The 21,140-nt window shown below is 37.1% G+C and overlaps 5 protein-coding genes across 14 annotated transcripts; 1 reads left to right on the forward strand and 4 right to left on the reverse strand.

Annotated features, from left to right (window-relative positions):
- Positions 1–18: 18 nt before the first annotated feature.
- LOC103860519 (ENHANCER OF AG-4 protein 2) lies at positions 19–9,025 on the reverse strand. 7 transcript variants are annotated; one of them, XR_004455996.1, is made up of 14 exons: positions 7,342–9,025; positions 6,940–7,016; positions 5,374–6,723; positions 4,785–5,298; positions 4,524–4,632; positions 4,230–4,342; positions 3,971–4,158; positions 3,162–3,843; positions 2,694–3,073; positions 2,460–2,540; positions 2,217–2,375; positions 1,435–1,580; positions 463–567; positions 19–275 (listed from the first exon to the last, which is right to left on the reverse strand). XR_004455996.1 is itself a non-coding variant. In XM_009138133.3 (11 exons), exons 1-10 carry the CDS (start codon positions 7,450–7,452, stop codon positions 2,489–2,491), a joined length of 3,576 nt encoding a protein of 1,191 aa, XP_009136381.1. In that variant the 5' UTR covers positions 7,453–9,025; the 3' UTR covers positions 1,893–2,375; positions 2,460–2,488. The 7 variants fall into 7 exon arrangements, 2 of the variants coding, with proteins under 2 accessions (XP_009136381.1, XP_009136379.1); XR_004455995.1 differs by having other exon boundaries at positions 1,435–1,550; positions 2,698–3,073; positions 7,342–9,019; XR_001958019.2 differs by having other exon boundaries at positions 2,698–3,073; positions 7,342–9,019.
- On the reverse strand, positions 3,003–20,973 carry LOC103860525 (photosystem II stability/assembly factor HCF136, chloroplastic). Of its 3 annotated transcripts, none has more exons than XR_004456000.1 (9): positions 20,586–20,973; positions 20,275–20,510; positions 20,070–20,200; positions 19,817–19,949; positions 19,344–19,466; positions 19,065–19,139; positions 18,869–18,984; positions 18,577–18,782; positions 3,003–3,013 (listed from the first exon to the last, which is right to left on the reverse strand). XR_004456000.1 is itself a non-coding variant. In XM_009138140.3 (8 exons), the coding sequence occupies exons 1-8, from the start codon at positions 20,917–20,919 to the stop codon at positions 18,716–18,718; spliced, it is 1,215 nt and encodes a 404-aa protein (XP_009136388.1). In that variant the 5' UTR covers positions 20,920–20,973; the 3' UTR covers positions 18,559–18,715. The 3 variants fall into 3 exon arrangements, 1 of the variants encoding a protein (XP_009136388.1); XR_004455999.1 differs by lacking the exon at positions 3,003–3,013 and adding an exon at positions 9,630–9,645; XM_009138140.3 differs by lacking the exon at positions 3,003–3,013 and having other exon boundaries at positions 18,559–18,782.
- LOC103860522 lies at positions 9,652–14,385 on the forward strand. 2 transcript variants are annotated; one of them, XR_004456001.1, is made up of 3 exons: positions 9,652–10,780; positions 11,041–11,156; positions 11,259–14,385. XR_004456001.1 is itself a non-coding variant. In XM_033286508.1 (3 exons), the coding sequence occupies exons 1-3, from the start codon at positions 10,292–10,294 to the stop codon at positions 11,151–11,153; spliced, it is 381 nt and encodes a 126-aa protein (XP_033142399.1). In that variant the 5' UTR covers positions 9,652–10,291; the 3' UTR covers positions 11,154–14,385. The 2 variants fall into 2 exon arrangements, 1 of the variants encoding a protein (XP_033142399.1); XM_033286508.1 differs by having other exon boundaries at positions 9,652–10,299; positions 10,521–10,780; positions 11,041–14,385.
- On the reverse strand, positions 14,201–15,686 carry LOC103860524 (ATP-dependent Clp protease proteolytic subunit 2, mitochondrial). Its single transcript, XM_009138139.3, has 3 exons — positions 15,448–15,686; positions 14,918–15,229; positions 14,201–14,846 (listed from the first exon to the last, which is right to left on the reverse strand). The coding sequence occupies exons 2-3, from the start codon at positions 15,201–15,203 to the stop codon at positions 14,425–14,427; spliced, it is 708 nt and encodes a 235-aa protein (XP_009136387.1). The 5' UTR covers positions 15,204–15,229; positions 15,448–15,686; the 3' UTR covers positions 14,201–14,424.
- LOC103860523 lies at positions 15,285–17,444 on the reverse strand. Its single transcript, XM_009138138.3, has 3 exons — positions 16,755–17,444; positions 16,302–16,432; positions 15,285–16,182 (listed from the first exon to the last, which is right to left on the reverse strand). The coding sequence occupies exons 1-3, from the start codon at positions 17,073–17,075 to the stop codon at positions 15,462–15,464; spliced, it is 1,173 nt and encodes a 390-aa protein (XP_009136386.1). The 5' UTR covers positions 17,076–17,444; the 3' UTR covers positions 15,285–15,461.
- Positions 20,974–21,140: the final 167 nt, after the last annotated feature.

Raw genomic sequence — 21,140 nt, forward strand, 5'->3', positions numbered from 1 at the left:
TTGAATTAACTTTCATAGTTGAGTAAAAACAATCTGTAATAGAACAAGACTTGATCTTTTGGTTACAAGAACAGTTTTTTTCACTTTTGGTAAAGCGTATAATATACAAACATCTAGTTTCTAGAGAATGATTTGGGATTATCTTACTTACTCTATGCTCAAGAGTCTCAACAAGGTGGTCCTGATTAATGATTATCAGTGACGACAAAACTAACCTCCCAACTTGAGAAACTACAATCTTCTCAGCTCCCGAACCAAACTCAGAACTCCAACACCTGAAAAATTACCCAGCAATAAACCAGAGGAGTCGACTACCATACAGTATTCACTATGTCAATGTTTACAGAGAGAGAGAGAGAGAGAGATAAAACTCCCTAATCCATGTCTATTATATATTTTCTTTGTAGTTCCATGTACACTACACAGAAGATCAAGAGTATAAGCACAAGAGAAGTTTCTTACACCAAGCTTTTTGCATAATCTCATCAGGACCGCCTTGCCATCGATCTAGGCGGTTCAGTTATGCATCAAAAGCCTGTCGCACGACAACACTATATTTTCTCGCAACTGAAAGTCAGCACAAAAACAACAGGCGACTTAATTCAAATACCAAGAAGCTAACCGCTCGACTATCTGCTGACAAAAACAACAGGCGACTTAGTTCATCGTGAAACATATGATGAAACAAGTCCCTGACTCTCAAATCTATTTCTTAATTTAAGAGGGATCCACAGAGACATCATCCATTGAGCAAAATAAGCACTGAATCATGGATTGCTAAAGAAGAGGCTATCTGCATATGTATGCTTATGTTTATCTTGACCATATCTATTGATTAGGGAAAAGTACAGAATATAACACTGGAAGGCAGGGATCGAAACCCAGGGACAATTTTCAGAGAACAAACAAGACGCATCAGCGCCACAAACCCATAAACACCACATTTGTTCAAAACCAAATATTGTTATCCTACCGAGGAAAGCCTAAAAAAATAGCACAATTATTTGAGACCGTCAAGCAAGCTTGTTCGTGACAATTAAACATGACACTACAGGCGTGTCAGGCAGCTGCAAGCACATGTTTAGTACTAGTAAAACAAGCTAAGAAGGCTGTTGTTTTGAACATACTGACATAAGATTAGATGGGTGTCTCAAGCCTAGCCAGGAATCACATAAGCTCACATCCATGTAACTCAAAACCCATCGCAAGTTGCCAACATAATTTGAAACTATGCAAAAGTAAAAAAAAAAAAACACTTTCTTTCAATCTTCTAAAATCTTCCATAAAACTGAAAAACAAATGACAAAGAAATCAACTGGTAGAAAATACTTCTTCAAACCATAATTATGCAGCAAAACCTCATTATGTCAGTAACACACACACAAGACTTGAGTGAGAGGACATACATGCAGACAAACAAATAAAAACCAGTACCTCACAAGTCTTCTACATACTTCTTCAGATCAGCAGTGCACAAATAGCAATATGGAGATTGTTGTAACATGGACTGATTAAACTCAAAACTGCTTAGACACACATGCTTCTCGTTCCTGCTAAAAATACGAGGCACCGAGACATGGCTTTTCTCCAGAAGAAAAAGGCATGACAACAAAAAATTTCAAGAAACAATACGGAAATTTTGAAGGTAACTTCTCCAGGGTGAAGAAGTAGTTATAGGGACGTCTAAAACAAAAAAAAAACAGCTGTGCCACATACAAGGACCTAAAGAGCCACTACTCATTCAAACAACAAGATACAGACTAAGCAACAGGTCTCTCTAGTATGGGAACAACCAAGGGATCAAATTCAGGCTTGCACCGAAAATCCTTGAATATGATTTCTCCGAGACCAGCAAAGTTAATTACGAAAGACTCACTACGGAGCTTAGAAAATGAAACATAAAAACTCTAATTTGACTATGAAGTTCAAAATTCATTTAACCAGTTAAAGCTTTGTGCAAATTGGCATAATTACAGGAACTGAGAAGCGGAGGTACTAACCAATTAAAAGAAAACTATACTTTGAAGAATATGATCCCCCAGATACATTTGTCAGGAAAAAATACAATATACAGAATCCTGACAAAAGTCGGCAGTAGTAGTTTTGATGCCTCTGGAAGTGGATGATATATCCGAAAAAAGTCCTCCATGGAAGAGAAAGCAGTATAACTGTTTGATGACAACACTGACTTAACTTTAGAATTTAGAAACTCAAACCTAGAGGATTAGCCTTGTTAATGAGACATTAGCAGCTTCTTTATCCTTGATACTAACAGGAGCAGGCCAACGAAATTCTAGCCTCACTTCAAGCTGGCCGCCAGCAATTCCCGGCAGGCAGGTCTGGCCGAGACGGTAGCATCTGGGGAGCAGTATGACCTTAAATAGGTAATTTAAAATGGTAAGGCAAGCATAAATTTTCTGAGAGTCTACAATCAGAAGTATTGGCTGACATAGTCTCACCTGGAATTGCCGGGATAGCTTGTAAGTTACTAGCAGAAGAAGGTTGATAGCTCACTGTCACTGAAGGTGGCCGAAAGAAATCTGGTGAATTGCAAATAAGACAATCAATCACAAGGATAGCCATGACACAAACATATAAGCTGCACTACTTATAATCAACAAATGCATCACAATGCTCAAAAGCAATCATGTATAAGTTAATAAAAGAGGGTTTGTAAGGATTGAAGTATCTACATACTGTCTGTGACTCTAGGAAGGCCTGGATGTGAATGTCTTCCACGTATCCAGGCACCACTCTGGTTTTCTGCACTACGCCCACTTGAAGACATCCGCCATGGTTCCTCATCTCTATATCGCCGTCCATCATCACGTTGAGGTGGGAAAGAGTAAGGATGAGTGTAGGTATGCGGGGATTGAGATTGAACATGGCTTGGATACGGAAAATGACCGGACGGTACTAAAGGCGGATTCCTAACCATAGGTCTTTGGGAGAGAGTGGTGTTCGGCTGAAACCGTTGGTTCTGTGAAGAAGCTTCAGGATTAAAATTATATGACTGCTGCACGTGACTTCCACGTGAAGAAGAACTTCCAGGCCCTTGAACAATTTGATCGCCCTGCATATAATGCCCAGGAATTTAAACATAAAAGAGGAAACATTGGGAACTATGACTTACATCAAACTGCATAAATCAACGAACTTACAGTGAAAATGCTACAGCGGTCTAGCTGCATAGATCCTGGGTATGTTTGATGCGATAATGGATATGCTGGCGGAGGAAATCCTAACTGAGGTGGTAATTGATGATGGCTGGCTATGGATGGTTGAGTTGGTAAAGCTATAGATTGTGCAGGCGGTGGAGGTGGGGGTGGAGGTGAAGGTGGAGGTGTAAGGGGCGGTGGTGGTGGAGGCTGAGACAAGGGTGAAGGAAGAGGTGGGATCTGCGCTGTGGGAGGTGGTGGTGGCAGCAACGGAGGCGGAGATGAAGGCGGAGGAGGTGGAGACGGAGGTGGTGGAGAAGGAGGTAGAGGAGGGGGAGATGGGGGTGATTCGTGAGGTAGCGGAGGAGAATCCTCTGAAAGAGGAGGCACCCCAGTTGACTTTTCCGCAACTGGTTCACTAACATTCAGTGACTCATTCTCACAGATAGCGGAAGGTGCTACATCTTTCCCCTCACCAGATACATCTGCCATTTCAAGATCACGATCTACATCCTCCAAAACTCGATGGTCTCTATCACTTGAAGTATCACGTATTTCCAAGTCAAAAGGTTCCCCAGAAGATGTGCTTTTTGCTTTTTGTGATATTGGACGATCGTCATCTTCTTCTTCTTCATCCTCAAAGGTATGAGAAGAGAAAAACCCAGGCAGCTGAATAGTTGCATTGCTGCAGAAGAAAAACAATGGCAAATAAATTTATAAGGCACGACAGAATGACACCAAACTCATTTATTGACCTGCATGTTCATTTGTCATCAGCAATATATATATATATATATATATAATTAGTATACCTGCCATACTCATCAACATGCATCCCTTCCATTTCTCTGATAGGATCATCTACAGAACGCTCAGATCTAGAAGGACGTCGCAGGGAAATCCCAACGGTTCCATCATCGCCAGAAGCTCCAATATCATCAATATAACGACGCAGAAGAGATTCAGGGAAAATTTTCCTATCAAGCCACAACCTCAGAACCTAAACAAAGGCGAGGAGGTCAGCCAACGAAAATACAAGGTTAACCTCGAACAAGTAAATAGAAAAAGTACCTTCAGACATTTACGACGATTGTCACGAGCATCGATCCCTGAAGGAGCAGCAGCACCTAAAAGACGTGGCAAAGCAGCTTGCACAGTAGGAACGTATGAAGCACCAGCAATACCTAAATATAGATTTCACAAGCTTCAGAAATTAATTAACGTTTTTAATTAGAGATAGATAGATAATGATAATTAAAAATAATAATAGAATGCAGTCCAAAACAATAAACAATACTATAAGCATTTCAGGGAACTGAAAATTTGAGAACAGGTGTTGTATCCATTCGAGAGAAAAGTTAAAACCTTTTTGGTTGTGCGAACACTGGGTGATAGAGTCAACGAGAAAGAACAAGTCCACTTTACGATGCAATTGATGTTCACTTTCCAACTTTCGTATGAGAAGTTCCACCACCTAGATATAAACACGAACAAATATTTTTGTTAAAGCAGTTTACGTAGCAAGCTAAACATCCAATAAATTAAGCCCAGAGAAGTGCAACTATAAATAGATTTTCTATGTGCAGCCTCACACTAAGTTTGTTGACAACCAAGTGACCGTCTTACCTCACTAGCAATCCCATACTTAGCACAATCAATTGCTAGGCGTGTTGCACGTCCAATACTTTCCTTAGTTCTTGATAAGGTCTCTATCATCCCTTCAAAAGCATCTCGGGAAACAGCCGCCTCAGTACCACCACTAAGTGAACCTCCAGCTGACTTATGCCCTGAACTAAGTCTTCTCTCTTCATTATCATCAACCTCATTTTGATTTCTTGATGAGGACTGATGCCCATGATTTGACGGAGAAGAATCCTGTTCATGTCCTTCAACAACTAAAGGCATTGCGATGGCAGCAGAAGCTGAAGCACTCTGAACCATAAACGGGCTCTGGCTCCTCATCTGCGCATCGCTGATGCTCATGAAACTAGGGTTCAAATTCCCAAAAACTGAATTTTGTGAATGTGCTAGTTTTCTTTTGGCCTGTGCTGCTGCAATTAGATCCTTCATAGATGAAGCTGCATCTGGGGTCTTCGCACTGATAAATGGAGCACTCCAATTTTCTCGGTTGCCATCAAGCCTGTATAAGAAAAGAAAAATTATAAGCAGCAGACGACATAAACACAAAAAAAATTGCAGAGAGAATGTGACATACATCACAGCAGACAAGTCCTCAGAAGTGTCTCTTGGCCTATCTTTAAGTGAAGCTGGTTTGTGTCTCTGATCAGATTGAGACAGAGAAGAGCTTACTTTATCAGATTTCATAACTGCCTCCTTAAAAGAATCACTCTGAGGCTTCTTTGCCATCACAACACCAGAAACTTTTACAGATGACTTTGCAGCTTTTTGCTGTGCTGTAACGTGCTTGTTAGATGAACCCAGCTGAGGAGACAGCATAGGAGATTTAACGATCTGCTTGACTTCCTTTGGCGGCAACTCATTGATGGGTTTCACTATGGGTAAGCTATTAGCAGATTTCTCCACGTTTTCCGATAATACACGTGAAGCATCCTCGCAATGTTTACGCAGAGGTGCTTTCCTTACTCGAGTACTCTCTGTAGGTCCAGCAGATACCTTAGCTTTAGTAGATGCATTGCCACTTTTGGGACCATCAGTCAATTCTGATGTTTTGGGAACAGCAGCTCGACTTCCATGTAATGGGGTTTTCGGATCTTCATCATCATCTTCGTCATAGATGCAAACAGCCCTCCGTTTTTTCAGAGACTGTGCAACTGGAACCTTAACGTTACCAACAGGAGAGGAACGGTCTTTCTGTTCCAGATGAACTTTCCCGGATCTACCACGAGACCCAGAAAAAGGAGGAGAGGTATCATGCTCCACCATTAAATTTCCTCCTAAAACGACAAGGTCGTGCTTAATATCTGATCCAGTCCCAGTAGGATCAGATTCATCATCAATTTCACACTTTACGCTGCCATTTTTACCTTCAGTTCGTGGTTTTTTAGCAGCAGGCGAGCTTTCATCTAGTCTTTTTGGTGCAGGCTTCCCTAGTTCACTTTCAAGCCTTCTTTTCTTGCCTGAAACCCCACTCTTAATTACTGCTTTTGAGTTACTGCTTTTGTCTCTATGAATTGTATCACCATCTTTGTCCGAGCCACCAGCTACCTTCTTTGTTCTCGCCACATTCTTTTGACCATTAGTGAAACCATCACCGCCAGCTCCTTTATCAAAATCTTCTTCCTTTATTTTAGGGTCATATGAACTACCCGGGGATGAATCCTTCTTCACAGTCTCAGCGTTTGTCTCGTCACCATCATTCTTATCTAATTTAGGGACTATATGATCTGTTGTTCCACTCAATGTCTCAGCCTCCGCTGAATCGAGAGGATCCAATGACTTGCGGTTCTGCAACTCTTCAAAAGCGGTGCATATTTCGGTTACAGCTTGCGAAAAATACTTGAGTGTTTTACCTTGACATCTTGCTAATAGCTTGCTCTTTGCCTCATTAGTGAAGGCTTGGATATCAGGCGGTGCAACAAAAGCTCTGCAGTAAAGGATCATAACTTAGGTCAGTCAAATCAACTACACAAAGGACAAAATCAACTCCAAAGAAGATATACTAAGCCAAAAAAAAAAACAAAACCAATTAGGGTAATAGAACACCTGATAACCAAAGATCTACTGCCTAATTCTAGCAACATGGTATATTGAGAAGGTAAGCTAATTCCAGGATAACAAGGATAAAGAGAGAGTTGCTTACATTTCCTGAGTTCCAAAGAACTTAACAAAGTACTTCTTTGGGTCAGGCGCACGATCCCACTCTTCAGGCCGGCTAATCTGGAAAATCAAAACCAATTATCTTCACCAGAGGGAAGTGAATAGACGAACTCAAAAGAAGTAACCATATATGCTCAAGTATATAATTGCATAATTCAATCTGACCGAGTAACTAGAGAAATAATCAAACAATCTCAATATCAGGAGGAAGATGCTAAAGAGATGAACAAATACAATTCTACAAAGCTAATGTGTCCGTCCGGTTCATCAGATGCCAATAAACACACAGAAAGCAGCAAACTTAACGAGCGAAGAGATGATGAAGAAACTATGGAATGAATTAGAGAAGAAAAAAGAAAAATTGGTATAAAAAATAGAAAGGTACCTTAGCAGGCCAAGCAGGGAAGCCTTTGACTTTGGCAAGAACGAGATCACCGAGGATCAACTGCCCCTTGGCGTTAGCCTTGCTCGCTCCTCTTTTACGCCCCGGAGCCATAGGCGGTTGATTCTTCCTCTATAAACCCTAATTTTAAATCCCAAAATTCGATCCGACAAACCCAATAACAGACTCTGATTCCAATACGGAAACTATGAAGGAAGCGAGCTAGAGATCAATCACGTAGAGCACAACGAAAGAGAGGGAACAAGAAGGAAGGGAGGGCTCTGATCCAGACAGAGATTTGATTGATTGGGGCGGTGGTCGCGGGACGATGGGAGGGGGCTTCTTAGGGCTGTAAGAAAACTTTGCAATGGATTTTTTTCTGGTTACCTATTGGTTGGTTGGTTACTCTTGTCGGCGTTTTATTCCCCTTTTCCTTTTTCTTTTTTTTTTTTACATAAAAAGACAGATCCAATCCAAATCCAACTCAATTCTCTCTTTTATTTTCCTTTCTTTTTTGTTTAATTAATTAATTAGTGTTTTGATCTCCCTACTCCTAAGTCATACTAGTATTTAATGTATTTCCTTCACGCTTCCGTTTACAAATTATAGATTTAACATGTTGGATTTAACCAAAACCATACCAAAATAAACAAATACTAGAAAACATGAATGATAATTCTGCTTGAACTTTGAAAAACGAGTAATCAACTAATCATCAAGTGGGAAAACAAATACACCCTTTTTCGCTCCGGAATAGATTGTGTTTTGGAAAGTTTAAGATGTTTCCAAAATACTTTATATTTTGATATTTTTATATTAGTTTTAATTTTACTAAAAAATGTGTCATCAATGATGTTTTATGGAGTAGTTATTTTATGGTTGACTGAATTGGTTTTAGTTTACATTTTTAATTTTACTTTTTAGAAAAAATATGTATACATTAATTCTTGAAATAAAATATTATCATCTATATATTAAAAGATAAACATTATTAAGTTGTAACTTAAATTTTAGTTCCGAGGTGTCAACAACAGAGCTCTCCTCGTAGTCCTTATTTGAATGGAACTACGCTACTAGAGAAATCACGTAAATGCTATAATGAAACATTACACTATATTTATAAGGCAACATTTATATTTATAAACTGAACATAATATTTAGATAATTTCTACATACATTAATTACATTTAATATATCTGCTTGCAAATTTATGAGTTGCTTAACATGGTTATTGTATATTTAGGAGGGGTTATTGGACAAAAAATTCTAAAGAAATTATTAAATTTTTAGATTTCATTGTTATTGGTTTATGAATTTTTAAAATCTAAATAAAATTCATTGTTATTGGGGAGATAATTTTTAAATTCCACTAAAAATCTTTTGTTATTGGAAAAGTTTAGTTTTCATTGATTTTAAGATTCTATTAAAATCTATTGTTATTGGGATGTAAATTTTCTTTGTTTTTACTCATAGTACTCAATTGTGAGAATATCATCTATACCCATAAGATTTTTGAAATCAATGTAATAAAATACACTCACATACAAAAACTCAAATTGAAGAATGAAATAAAATACAAATCACAACTTTAACATAATACAATTCACAACTTCAAAAAATAGAAAAAAATATTAAAAAATTAAAATAAAAATTGTAAAAATAGCTTTAAAAATCACTTTCGAACAAAAATAATAATTCAAATTTTTTTTTACAAAAATTAAAATTTAAAACATATATTTCGAAATTATATAAAAAAATCTTTTGTATTTTTTATTATTTATATATCTATAAATTAAGAAGTATAAATTAAATTTTTTGGTCATTTTATTTCTTGAAATATTTTTTGTGACAAAAACTTTTTTAAAAGTTGTTTAAGAATTGCATTAATTGAAATGATTTTCTTTCCTTTTTTCTACCACCATTAATTTCTTACTTTAAAAGTTAATAACAATCAGTAGAATTCTATACACAAATAATGATAATCTATGTAAAAGTATTTGATAAAATTTGTTAAATTTAGTTAACTTATAAAATCCTCTCAACTATTAAAATCATCAAATTCCACAGAAATTAACGTAAAAAAAAAAATCAAACTCCACATAAATCCAATACGTTATTGTGCATATTGCCAGATTCTTCTTTCCAATATTTGCAAGTAGTTAATTTTTCCTAGACTTCTAGAGAAAGTTTAGTTCTTTTCCACGCAAAATATATAGAAAATATTTATTGTCATAGTTAGTATAAAACCATAAATAAACATTTAATGATCTGATGATACTGCAAATTCGATTTTTATGGTATATCCCACTATATAAAAGGGACTATTTTAAGAGCTTCTTATGCATGCCACATAAGACAAAATATTTAGAACCAATCATTTAGACATGTCAGGTTTTTGTTTTACGGGCCTCGAACCATCCAATTTCATAAAAATACCGAACCCATTTGTTATGTTTTCGCCTTAAGTGGTCCAACGTTCCTTCTATCGCTATGTTAACCTAATCACCTAAAGTCATCTCTGTCGTCTCCCCAACTCCTCAGGTCATACGCTTCCGGCGACAATGGTGGAACTTCAATGCACTTCAATACAACACAATTCAACACATCGTTTAACTCTCCACATCCTTGCATACTCTTGAAGATATTGATGCCTCTTCAAAATACCCTAATTACTCACTCAGACGAAAGACATCCCAACTCTCTATGTTCCCTCTTCAAACTCCATATATATACCCCAACACAACAATCTATGCTCAGATCCTTAAATCCATTCCTAGCACCATGGTAAACCAAACTTCAGTCACCATCGCTCAAGCTCCTTCTCCACTTTTCTTTACGCAAGTTTCAGCAGGACCAGGTGATTCAAAGTTGCAGTTTCGGCTAATCCATTTCTGGGAAGCTCGCAAACATGCCAAAGGAGGCATCCTTATCGGGATTGAGATGCTGATGATTAATGAACAAGTATGTGTCACTGTCTCATCCTTCTTTCTTTCGACTTCCTCTGACTATTTATTTCATCACTAACAGAACAGACCTCTTTTAATTAATGTGCTCAATATCTATCTATACAATGTTCATCACTGTGTCTTCTGCATATATATTTGTTAGAGACAACAATATGAATTATCACACCATACTTTTACATATTCAGCTGAATTAATCTTTTTTTATCTGATCTCTAGGGCACTGTCCCCCAGTGGTTCATTGCTCAAAACCGTGTTACAGCTCAAACGTGGAAGCATCTACACTTTGACAAACTTCTTTGCATCCAACAGCAAGGTGATGTACGGTGTGGCTGACCAGAAGCTGGTTATTTGTATCACACATACCTCTATCCTGTCAAAGCTTGAAGAAAACATTGAAGGCATTCCGTCTCAGTGCTTCAGGATCCATTCCTTTCCAGATTTTGAAGCCAACTGCTATCTTAGATGGGATCTTTATGGTAAGATTTAGATGAGTTCTTCTCAAGTTTAAACTTTTAAAATTTTCTGACTAATTAAAACTATCTGCTGCTTTTAGCAAGTAAAAGAAAAATTAAAAGAGTCTTTAAAAACCAGCAAAGGTCAATTCAAAATTTGATTCTTGCAGACCACCACTATAGTTTTTTTAGTCAATATTTCTCACTTTTACGTTGATAAGTTCAGAGTTTGCTAATTAAACCAAAGAGTGGATATTTTGAGTAATTATGTGTGTGTGTTGTAGATGTTGTTGGTTACCTTAAGTTGGTTGGACGGCCAGGCTCTCCATCAACGTCCCGTTTTACGCACCAAGGATGGCTCAACTTCACAGAAAATTATGGTCCACCTGCAGATTAAAGAGTAAGTGGTTGTATTTCAACTAATCAATATATTTTCTCTTAGTAATATGATCCATCGACAATTACTTTCTGATTTTAACATACGCTATATTTTAAACTTCAGTGGTCCCGTTATGAACGTCTACCTATGGGACCAAGCTGCATACTATCCTTATGAACATCGAACATACTATCCTTGACTGTCACAAAAATAGTCTCCCCTGAAGTCTTACCACCTAAGGATCGCCCACTTGAGATGCCTCCCATGCCTATTTCTTCGAGCCAAAACAACCACACAGCCAGTGAAGTGGATAGCTCAGTGGTGACTAAGAGCAGTGGTCGAGGGTTTTCCTATGCAAACAGTCATCCCAGCTCAGCAACTGACGAGGAGAAGAAACCAAAACGCATTAGGCGTAATGGTTGATCATCCTGCACTCATGTCACTCAATCAATGGTTGGTACAGACTTCCCAGCCAGCATGCTTTTCTAATAACAGTCTTTTTTTTCGCTTTGTCGTTTTGTTTCCTTCTGACAGTGTGCTATTGGCTTTCTTCTTTAGAGTGGTTTGTTTTTGCACCCGAGTCTTGGTTATGCATTTATAAAACTTTTTACGTTCACCTGTTCCTTATTATCCTTAAAACAGAGACAAATAATTAATGAATGAAGACAAAATATGATCTTCTCTTCTTTATACAAATCTTCTCTATTTTCTTTGAACAATTAATTATTTCTTCTGTCGAACTATTTTCTTTTTAAAGCTGTGACACTTTTTACTCTCCCTCAGTCCTCAATGTATAAACCTTCTACGACAGGATAATATCCTCACAATAGCGCTACCGCAACCTGAATTACAGTTTAATCATGTCAACTATATATCTACGTATACTATAAACCGATATCGATCAATCTATACTATTAAAATAGAAGTCATGACTTAATTCATGTGTGATTTTTTTAAATTTGGATCACCCTTAGAAAATTGTTTAAATTATTTTTTGTATAAATATTTCAGTTATTTGAATATTCTATAACAAACAAATCAAATAGATATTCCTATATTTTCTATCAAATTGTGTCTGAATAAAAACCCTTTCATATCCTTTTTACAATATAAAATATATTTTATTTTTCATTAAAATAAAGCTTTTAAATATTTAATCAATTTCGTATTTGTTTAAAATAAATGTATATTTCATTTTTCACTTCAGCAAAAAATAAATTTTTAGTCAATTTCGTGTTTATTTGAAAATTAAATATATATTTCATTTTAATTAAAACAAACTTTTAAAATATCTAATTAATTTTTTAATTATAACTAATATCATGTACAATATTTTACTAAATTTATGATACTAATTTAATATAATAATTTCCAATTAAAGTTTTGATCCTTAATCAATAAGATTTTTCAATTTAGAATTTAATATCAGATGATTTAATATATGCTATCACTGAAAATTCAAAACATATAAATTAAGTTACTGCATGTGCATGTGCATGTGCATGTGAACTATAAAACTGTTGTGTTTTAAAATATTATATTAAACAATTTGTAATATGTTAAATATTACAGTTAACCATGTAAAATAAATAATTATGTGTATAAAAATGAAAATAACAACTATTCGGTTGTGCGGGTCGAGATGTAGTATGTATTTAAAAATCAAGCAAACTAATTGCTTCTTTAACACCTTCAGAATCTGCCTTTCATACAGTCCAAATTAGAGCTACCAACCCTTCATACATATACCGGCCTCTTTGTCCCATATAGTAAGTCCATATAGTCAGTCCAGGGTTGTATGAAGGTCATATACTAAATATAAGGATTATGTCAAACTTATTGCTTAGAAACATTTCACTATTAAAGGAAACTATTACTCACCACAACACCAGGAACACGTTTCTGCTTCTACTTTGACGACAACATTGATATCATAAAACGATTCCAAAAGAAGAATAAACTTCTACCCTCCAAATGAATGCATGGCTACACATAGGCTCAAATCAACAACAATCAACAATATAGAAAATATGATTACCTACTACCAAATATATTATTTTTCATATTTTTTGACATATTTTCATATAAATATATTTTATTCAAACTTGCTGTTATTAAAAAGGAAAAGTAATCGCCATATCATCTTATGATACAAACTCCATTGGATAATATTTCACCAAAAACTCCCTTTCATATATATAAAAAAATTTATTCTTAACAGTTGTCACTTACAATTATTCAAACTAATAATATTATTTACTCACACCTTATTTAAAACCATTAAAGCATTTCAAAAACTAGCTAAACATATAATATAACTGATTTAATCATGTTATCCGTGCATAGCACGGACCGGAATCTAGTAAATACAATATCTAGTGATAAACCTAAATTGCGATATAACTATAAATACATAAACCTAATAAATAAAACAGTGTTTTTTGTATAACAAGTATGTTCATTATATAATGCTTTTATATACGGAAAGTAAATAATTTTTTTTAATAAGAAAAAGAAACTCAATATTTAACAAATAACGACTATCAAAATACTAAAATAAAAAAATCAAGAAACATTATTTAATATTTCATTTCATATCTATAATTAATTAAATTTGAAACATGTTCTCATATATAGAAAAATTCTAAAAAACAATTTGCAAATACATAATTGATTTCAGTGTGCAAACATGTCATTATTTTAGATATTTACTTGGATTATCAGCTAGTATAGCATAAATAGCAATCCTGCTTCTGTCATGGAGATCTTAAAGAGTCTCTCTCCCTAATTTCTCAGAGCACAATCAAAGTCCAATAATTACTATATGGTGTGTTCTATAACACAAAATCGCACAAACGTTTCTAATGGAAAGCGAAAAGTATTATTGATTAAAAACTAATGACGAGCAACAGACGGTAGCATCAGTTCTTCACATAAGCAAAAATCATCTAAGATTGTGATTTCTAAAACTAAACAAGAATCTCACCGTTCTTATATAACGTTCTAGTTAGTTCAAATGAAAGTGCAATTAACAAAACAAGCATGTAGTGGATCAGACTCACCAATACCATGAAACTTAATCCAATTATTCATTTAACTCGAATCAGATACGAAGCTGTGTAACTAAAAGGAAAAGAGTTCCGAAACATGAACACGATTTATTAAAGAATAAAAACAGTTTTAAAGAGATTAAGCCCGCCCTGCAGAGCATCAATTTCATCCATAGTGTGATCTAACCGAAGCAAAGAAAGAAAAAAAGAAGATACTTTTGATTACCAGAGTGACTCCCTTAACTCAAACTCTTATCTTTGCTTTCACCACCCACAACTGCATCTTTCACCAACTCCAAGGGTCTCTCATCAATCACCTCATCGATGATCCCAAACGCCTTAGCCTCTTGGGGAGTCATGAAGTTATCCCTATCCATGTTCTCGGCAACCACGTCGATAGGCTGACCCGTGTGTTTCGAGTACAGACCATTCAAGGCATCCCACACACGAACAATCTGCTTGGTATGAATCGTCAAATCCTTGGCCTGGCCGCTATAACCACCTGAAGGCTGATGAATCATAACGGTAGCGTTAGGAAGCGACCGCCTTTGTCCCTTGGCACCAGCTGCCAAGAGGAGAGAGGCCATTGATGCAGCCTGGCCTAGACAGATTGTGCTTATCGGAGAACGAATGTACTGCATCGTATCGTAAATTGCAAGACCTGCATCAAAATCAAGTTGATTCACTAGAGATTGATTTGTATAAATGGTTAATGGAAATGCAAAGCGTTACCGGCGGTGACGTGGCCTCCTGGGGAGTTGAGATACATATGGATCGGCTTGGAAGGATTCTCGGACTCGAGGAAGAGAAGCTGGGCGACGACGACGTGGGAGGTGTCGTCGTTGATCGGGCCGTTGATGCAGATGATACGCTCCTTGAGCAGCCGAGAGAAGATGTCGTAAGCTCTCTCTCCTCGCGACGAGTGCTCAATCACCATCGGAATCAGACTGTAGCTTCTTCTCCCACCTCCTGCGCTGCTCGTCGCAGTTGATAAGAGGCCCCTCATCATCATCATCATCGGAACTCTAGGGTTTGTTTGTTGATCTGCTCGATTTATCGAACGAGGCGTTTCAGATTTTTATTCTTTTTTTTTTTTTTGCGAAAATTTATTAAAATGATTTTTTTTTATTCAAACATACACACACAAAAATACATTAGTGCCTGATCTAACACTCACTCATCCACAACACAAGTTGCATTATTGTTTTTTTTTTAAATAAATGCAATGCAGTGCAAATGTACACTCTACTTGTATTTTTTACCTACGAAGCTTCTCTTAGTCCATAGCCTTTTTGTTTCTCCGACCAGTTAGAGGCTTAGGCAATCCGTCAAAGATAGACCTTGCCATGGCTGCTTGTTGGAGCAAATCTGCTTTCAGGGTCCACTTCGAGCTTTGCCATAGCGATGATGATGAACCCTTGTTGTTACTGACCGGTTCTTGCAGAACAGAGGCGCTAAACGATTTCCTCACGCTTGAGAAGCTGTCTCCCACTGGAGCATTGATTGGTACTGGTGCTGACAAGTTAGTTTTGCTAACTGCTTTGGGTCTCAGCGCTAACCCTTTCCCGGCTATTGCTGAAAACCCGCCACAGCTGCTTCTGCTCTCCTTCTTCAGAAGCAGTTCCGGGGTTCTCGAACTGAAATCAGCTTCAGATTTTTGGCGTCTTCTCGTTGGTTTATCAGAATCAACTTCCTTGGATTGGTGGTAGGATGATTGGTTGACCTCGGCGATAACTGCATCTACCAAGCTTCTGGATTTTCTGTGCTGGTTTAAGGGTGTACTGGTGGGTGTGAGGTACTGATGACCATTGTCTTCTTGGGGATAAGAAGCTCTCTCGTTTGTTGGTTTCAGACCATAGTAACCTTGCAAGGAGTCCATGGCTGGAGAGATCTTCGTCTCTGAAGGCTTCAGCTTCAAAGACTGGAAGGGGTCAAACACGTCTTGGAGGTTGCCATTGCTTGCTGATGATGAAGCTGCTGGCTCAGAACAATCCTCTCTGCAAGTATCAATCATGGAGACAGGATTACTTGTTATGTGGATGCCCTTTTATGCAAAACCAATAAAGTACACAAGGATCGTGAGAGAGAGAGAGAGAGAGAGGGGATTTAAAAGTACCCATGGTTCAAGGAGGCGTTGGATAAGCAGGGAGAAGGAGGATGCCTCCCAGGTAATGGAATCCGGAGAGACTTGAGAGCAAACATCTGAAGGTCAGTTACTAGCCCATTTAGCTTCGTTATATCTGCTACCTGAAAATAGCAAAATCTTTTTTAATATACAAAAAAAAAACAATAAAAAGGCAATTCTGAGAACTCTATCAAAAGCATATAACACTCAGAAATTTCGATAGTGAGGGGTCACGAGACTGGATATGATTATAAAGGTGCAGCCTTTTTCTTATTTAACTTTCCCCACTAAATGTCGTGTGATTCAAAAAAAATAAGAAAGTGAATTCCTTTTATTAAATAAAATTTTCTAGAAACGTAATAATCAGAGCACAAAAGCGTTTACGTTTTCATGGTAAGCTCAATCTCCTCGTCAATTACAGCAAAATACACAAAGAAACCATACCTCGACTCCGTATTTGATGGCAATGCCGGCGAGAGTATCGAACTTGGAGACACGATGCTCGATATAGCCAGCGCCGTTGGAGAAGGAGCAATTCAGGGAGACGGGAGAAGTCGCCGACGAGGGAGGAGACGTGGTGGGAGAGGAGATACGCAGGATTCTCGAAGTCGATGATTTCGAAGGACTCCAGTCGCGGCATCTCTCCGACGACCGATCAACGAAACCGCCGTAACAACCATTACCACCGCCGCCACGGAATTTTCTGTTGCCATATTCGAGAGTCCCAATGCAAATAGACACTCGCCTCCCTCGATCAGTTAGCATTTGATTGATCTATAGTCTATACCGATTCTACCACCACCACCAACCTGTTTCTAAGATGTGTTCAGAAGAAAAAGGAGAAAACGAGAAACGAGGAAGAAGAGACGCTTTTGAGAGAGGTTAAGGAAAGAGAGGTGAAAACTCGTGGAGTGAAAGAAACGATTTTTCTCCTTTAGGTTCGTTCGTTGTTAGCTTTTCCTTTCCGGATTTTCCGGGAAACAAAAAAACGAACGAGAGATCTCTGCTCCTCCGCCCCTCTCGTCGCCACAAAATTATATTTTTTCCCTTTTGAATTTCTAACGAACCAACAAATTTATTATTGTTATTATATAAACAAAACCGCGTTACAACTTTCAAAAGAGTGTATGCATCTCTCTAGACCGTGTTTTTTTCAGACTCAGTATCATGTCGGCGTGGGAATTAAATGAGAATATCCCTTTAAGAATATTAAATGAATATTTGTAATAATCTATTCTATTAAAACAGCAGTGTGACCCATTGATATAGGTTATGTCTAATTAATTATTTTCAACCATATTAACTGCGTGGAACCACCAGCATAATAATCGGACAGGCAATGTTTACTTCAGCATAATAATCGCACCATTGCATAGAACTAAATATAAACATTATATCGTGGATGTAACCACCATTTTTCTCCGATCTACACTTAAAGGTTTCTGTCATCTTCTATTTGGTACCTAATTAAATGGCCAATATCTAATTTAAATTCTGAGTATATTTGAAATGTGTATTTGATATTATTATGGAAGTACTATTTATAAAGATATATTCTATGGGTTTTAATTAAAATAATTTTTTAAATTTATTTGATTAAAATTAATATTTATTAAATGTAATTTTACATAAAGTTAACGAAGACCATATTAATCCATTTACACACACACACACACATATATATATATATATATATATATAACATAATATGTTACAAATTATTATTTTCAAAAAAATTTTCAAAAATTTTGTTTTATTTTCGGTGCGGATTGGATTTAATATTGATTTTCAGATATAATTTTTTAAGAACCATTGAAGTATATAGACCAGATCTAATAGAGTATGAGACTTTCATTTTTGGGTCGATTCCGAATTGAGTTTTTTAAGTATGAATATTATTGATTAATTATGTTAGATAACTATTAAAAAATATAATATGTTGCACATTTTAGAAATAAAGTTAAAAAATAATTTCTGAAATGCATATGGCATAAGTGTATAATTATGTAACTTGACTATTTAATATAGTTATCAAAATTTTTATTAAATTAAATTAATATTAAACACAAATATGATTACAAAAATATTATTCAAAAAATAAAATAAAAAATATATACCCGCCCTTTCAAGGACAGGTCATAATCTAGTGTTTTATTAAATTGCAAGCATAGATTAGATTTATAATTAAATTCAATCTATATCCGCCTAACAGTCAAAGAAAGCTTTCCCACAAGAAACAATAATGAGGAATAGATTTAAAAAGGACTTTATCTATATCTCATGCTTGGTTGGAATGTATACAGGTACTTTGTAATGCAGAGTAGTATCAAAACACAGCACAAGCTTTACAGAGAAACACCGAAACAAACAAAAACAAAACGAATCTCTCTCAATTCACCTTTTCTTCATCCGACATATCGAAGCAACACTCCATCGTTTCCAAGCACAAATCCTTTCTTATCATCCACAAATCTACAAGACACACAGATATGATTTAAGAAAGCTGATTCGTTTGTTCGTTCGAATTGCGTTTAGATGTTTGATTAGAGGACTCTTACTTGACCGCGTATAGATTAGCTGCGATATTATCAGCAGCTTTGTCACGGTTCCATGACTTTCCTCCGTTTCTTGTTCTCAGTAGAATCCCACTACCTCCTGCTGCCCATGCTTCTTCCTGCAATTACACAACACAAGTGTAAGAATCTGAGCGGCATTCAAAGATTTGAAGAATGATTGTGTAAACTCAGCATGTACCTCTGAGCGATAACCAACATCTAGAATACCAAAGCCACGGCTCTGTACTGGAACTTCATCAAACTCCTCTGAAATCTAGACAGTGGATAAAACAACTGATTGGAACATTGGAATAGAATTCAAATCATAAGAAAAAACAGTGTTTCTTTTCCTTGTTTTTGGTCCAGGGAATGGCAGATAACAAAAATGAACCTCAATACGAGTTTTGTTAGGTATGATATAAGAAAAGGAAATGTTCAGGGAAGATAAAAGTGAGTAGAGTTTCGTTTTAGTACTTACCCCAGTGCCTTTGCTAAGATAAAGTCCTCCACCTCGAACAAGAAGCCAAAGACCACCATCAGCTCTCCATCCCATGTTCTGAATTCTTCTTGCAACTGCTCTATTGTGTGGTTGCCAGTAAGGCTGCAATGTACCCATACCATGGTCAATGACGAACATAAGACCAACCATACCACACACACACACAAAAGGAAGAGGAATTGGATGGATATCGCTTGTAAGATGCATGATATCGTTTACCTAAACACAGTAGTTTACTCTCATCACTAGTTACTTAGATCAAAAGTAGAGTCGATGGATTGTTGTTATATATGCTAATAATACTCTTACCTACATTTGATCTAAATCGCGCTAAATAATCAGCTAAAAATGAAATCAACCATGAGAAAACTGACGGGACTGAGCCTGTGCACTACAACTTCCTTAGAAATGTCCTAGGAAGGACAAACAACATATTCTTAAGTGAGGCTCACCTGCCCAGGCTCCCATGTCAAAAAGAAGTTACCACGGCTCGAAACAGCAACATATCTTCCATCCGGTGAACGATTAACAGCACTGAAGGTTCCCGTGTAGTAACTAGCACCACTGATTCCACTCGAGACTGTTCTGTAAAATCATTGGAAATATACAGAATCAGGCAGATACTTTTACTTTACAAATTTCCAACACAAATACATTTTGATTCTGCCATCAACAGAAAACCAAAAGGTAAGAGTAATCAAAAACCTGTTCAAAGTAGCTGAAACGGTTTCCTGAATAGCAGCTTTCCAGTTATATCCCTTGTTGGAAGTAACATAGATAGCACCTTCATCGGTAACCATCTCTGCACTCTTCTCTCCAGTCGCCTCTATAAACACCTACACAACACCAAGCTTAACATTGTCCATAAGCTCTAAAACCACCAGGAGGAAACATGCTTTAGGAAAAATACCATATCACCAGGAAGCTGAGAGCTAAGGGGGATTCTATCCCAATTCTCTCCAGCATCAGCAGTGTACAGCAAGATCGCAGGCTTGCCAATGATCCATCCTTCTTTGCCTTTGAAGCTGATAGAATTGAACCTGTAATTGAAATCCTCTTCTTCAGCTGAAGGGATTGATCGTGGAGCCCATGTGTTTCCGCCGTCTTTGGTCTCTAACAGAGTCTGCCTCGTTCCCAGTAGAAACCCTAATTGATTTCATTTTCATGATTAGTAAGTGATAATCTTAACCTTAAGATTCGTAAGAGAAAAAAAGGAGGTACCGCGGCTAGGCTCCTCGGGGACGAAAGCAATGTCGAGAAGAACGACGCCGGGATCGATTGGGAGGAAGACTCGTTCCCATTCGGATAACTGTTCATCAGCTTTAGCTGGTCCGACGATGGAGGAGAGGGAGAGTGATACTGCCGCAGATTGGTAGAGAAGATCCCGCCGAGTGAGAGACAATGAAGAAGAAGAAGACGATGGTGGTGGAGGCGGAGGAGGAGAAGCGGAGGCTTTAGGGATGAGGCGATGAGAGATTCGTTGAGGGAGACGGAATCGTGGAGATACAGAGGGCTTTGAGAGAAGATAACCGTCGCAGAGTTGCAGAGACGCCATTGAAGTGTGACCTTCTTTTACTCCCGCCACATATCCTTTTTGCTCTCTCTCTCCTTCTTATCTGAGTGGTGGTTATCTGACGTCTACGTAGTCTACCACGTGTCGATATATGATTCATTAGTCACTTCCCTTCCTTTTGGTGTCAACATTACAGAAATTTTAAGCCCAACATGAATCAATAAGGCCCATAGAATAATTAATAGCCCAAATACTCCACATTC

This window comes from Brassica rapa, chromosome A03 (genome assembly GCF_000309985.2).
Source record: "Brassica rapa cultivar Chiifu-401-42 chromosome A03, CAAS_Brap_v3.01, whole genome shotgun sequence".
Lineage (NCBI taxonomy): Eukaryota > Viridiplantae > Streptophyta > Magnoliopsida > Brassicales > Brassicaceae > Brassica > Brassica rapa.

Coding starts and splice junctions, on each gene's coding strand:
- LOC103860519 (XM_009138131.3), bottom strand. CDS start 7,452: ATGGCTCCGGGGCGTAAAAGAGGAGCGAGCAAGGCTAACGCCAAGGGG. Junction 4,633..4,784: donor AGTATGGGATTGCTAGTGAG/GTAAGACGGTCA, acceptor GTTTATATCTAG/GTGGTGGAACTTCTCATACG. Junction 3,074..3,161: donor ACCGCTGTAGCATTTTCACT/GTAAGTTCGTTG, acceptor CATTATATGCAG/GGCGATCAAATTGTTCAAGG.
- LOC103860522 (XM_033286508.1), top strand. Junction 10,781..11,040: donor TCTTAGATGGGATCTTTATG/GTAAGATTTAGA, acceptor TGTGTGTTGTAG/ATGTTGTTGGTTACCTTAAG.
- LOC103860524 (XM_009138139.3), bottom strand. CDS start 15,203: ATGATGATGATGATGAGGGGCCTCTTATCAACTGCGACGAGCAGCGCA. Junction 14,847..14,917: donor AGGAGGCCACGTCACCGCCG/GTAACGCTTTGC, acceptor ATTTTGATGCAG/GTCTTGCAATTTACGATACG.
- LOC103860523 (XM_009138138.3), bottom strand. CDS start 17,075: ATGCTAACTGATCGAGGGAGGCGAGTGTCTATTTGCATTGGGACTCTC. Junction 16,433..16,754: donor CCATCAAATACGGAGTCGAG/GTATGGTTTCTT, acceptor TGCTATTTTCAG/GTAGCAGATATAACGAAGCT. Junction 16,183..16,301: donor AACGCCTCCTTGAACCATGG/GTACTTTTAAAT, acceptor TGATACTTGCAG/AGAGGATTGTTCTGAGCCAG.
- LOC103860525 (XM_009138140.3), bottom strand. CDS start 20,919: ATGGCGTCTCTGCAACTCTGCGACGGTTATCTTCTCTCAAAGCCCTCT. Junction 20,201..20,274: donor CTCAGCTTCCTGGTGATATG/GTATTTTTCCTA, acceptor GGTGTTGTGTAG/GTGTTTATAGAGGCGACTGG. Junction 18,783..18,868: donor GCTAATCTATACGCGGTCAA/GTAAGAGTCCTC, acceptor TGTGTCTTGTAG/ATTTGTGGATGATAAGAAAG.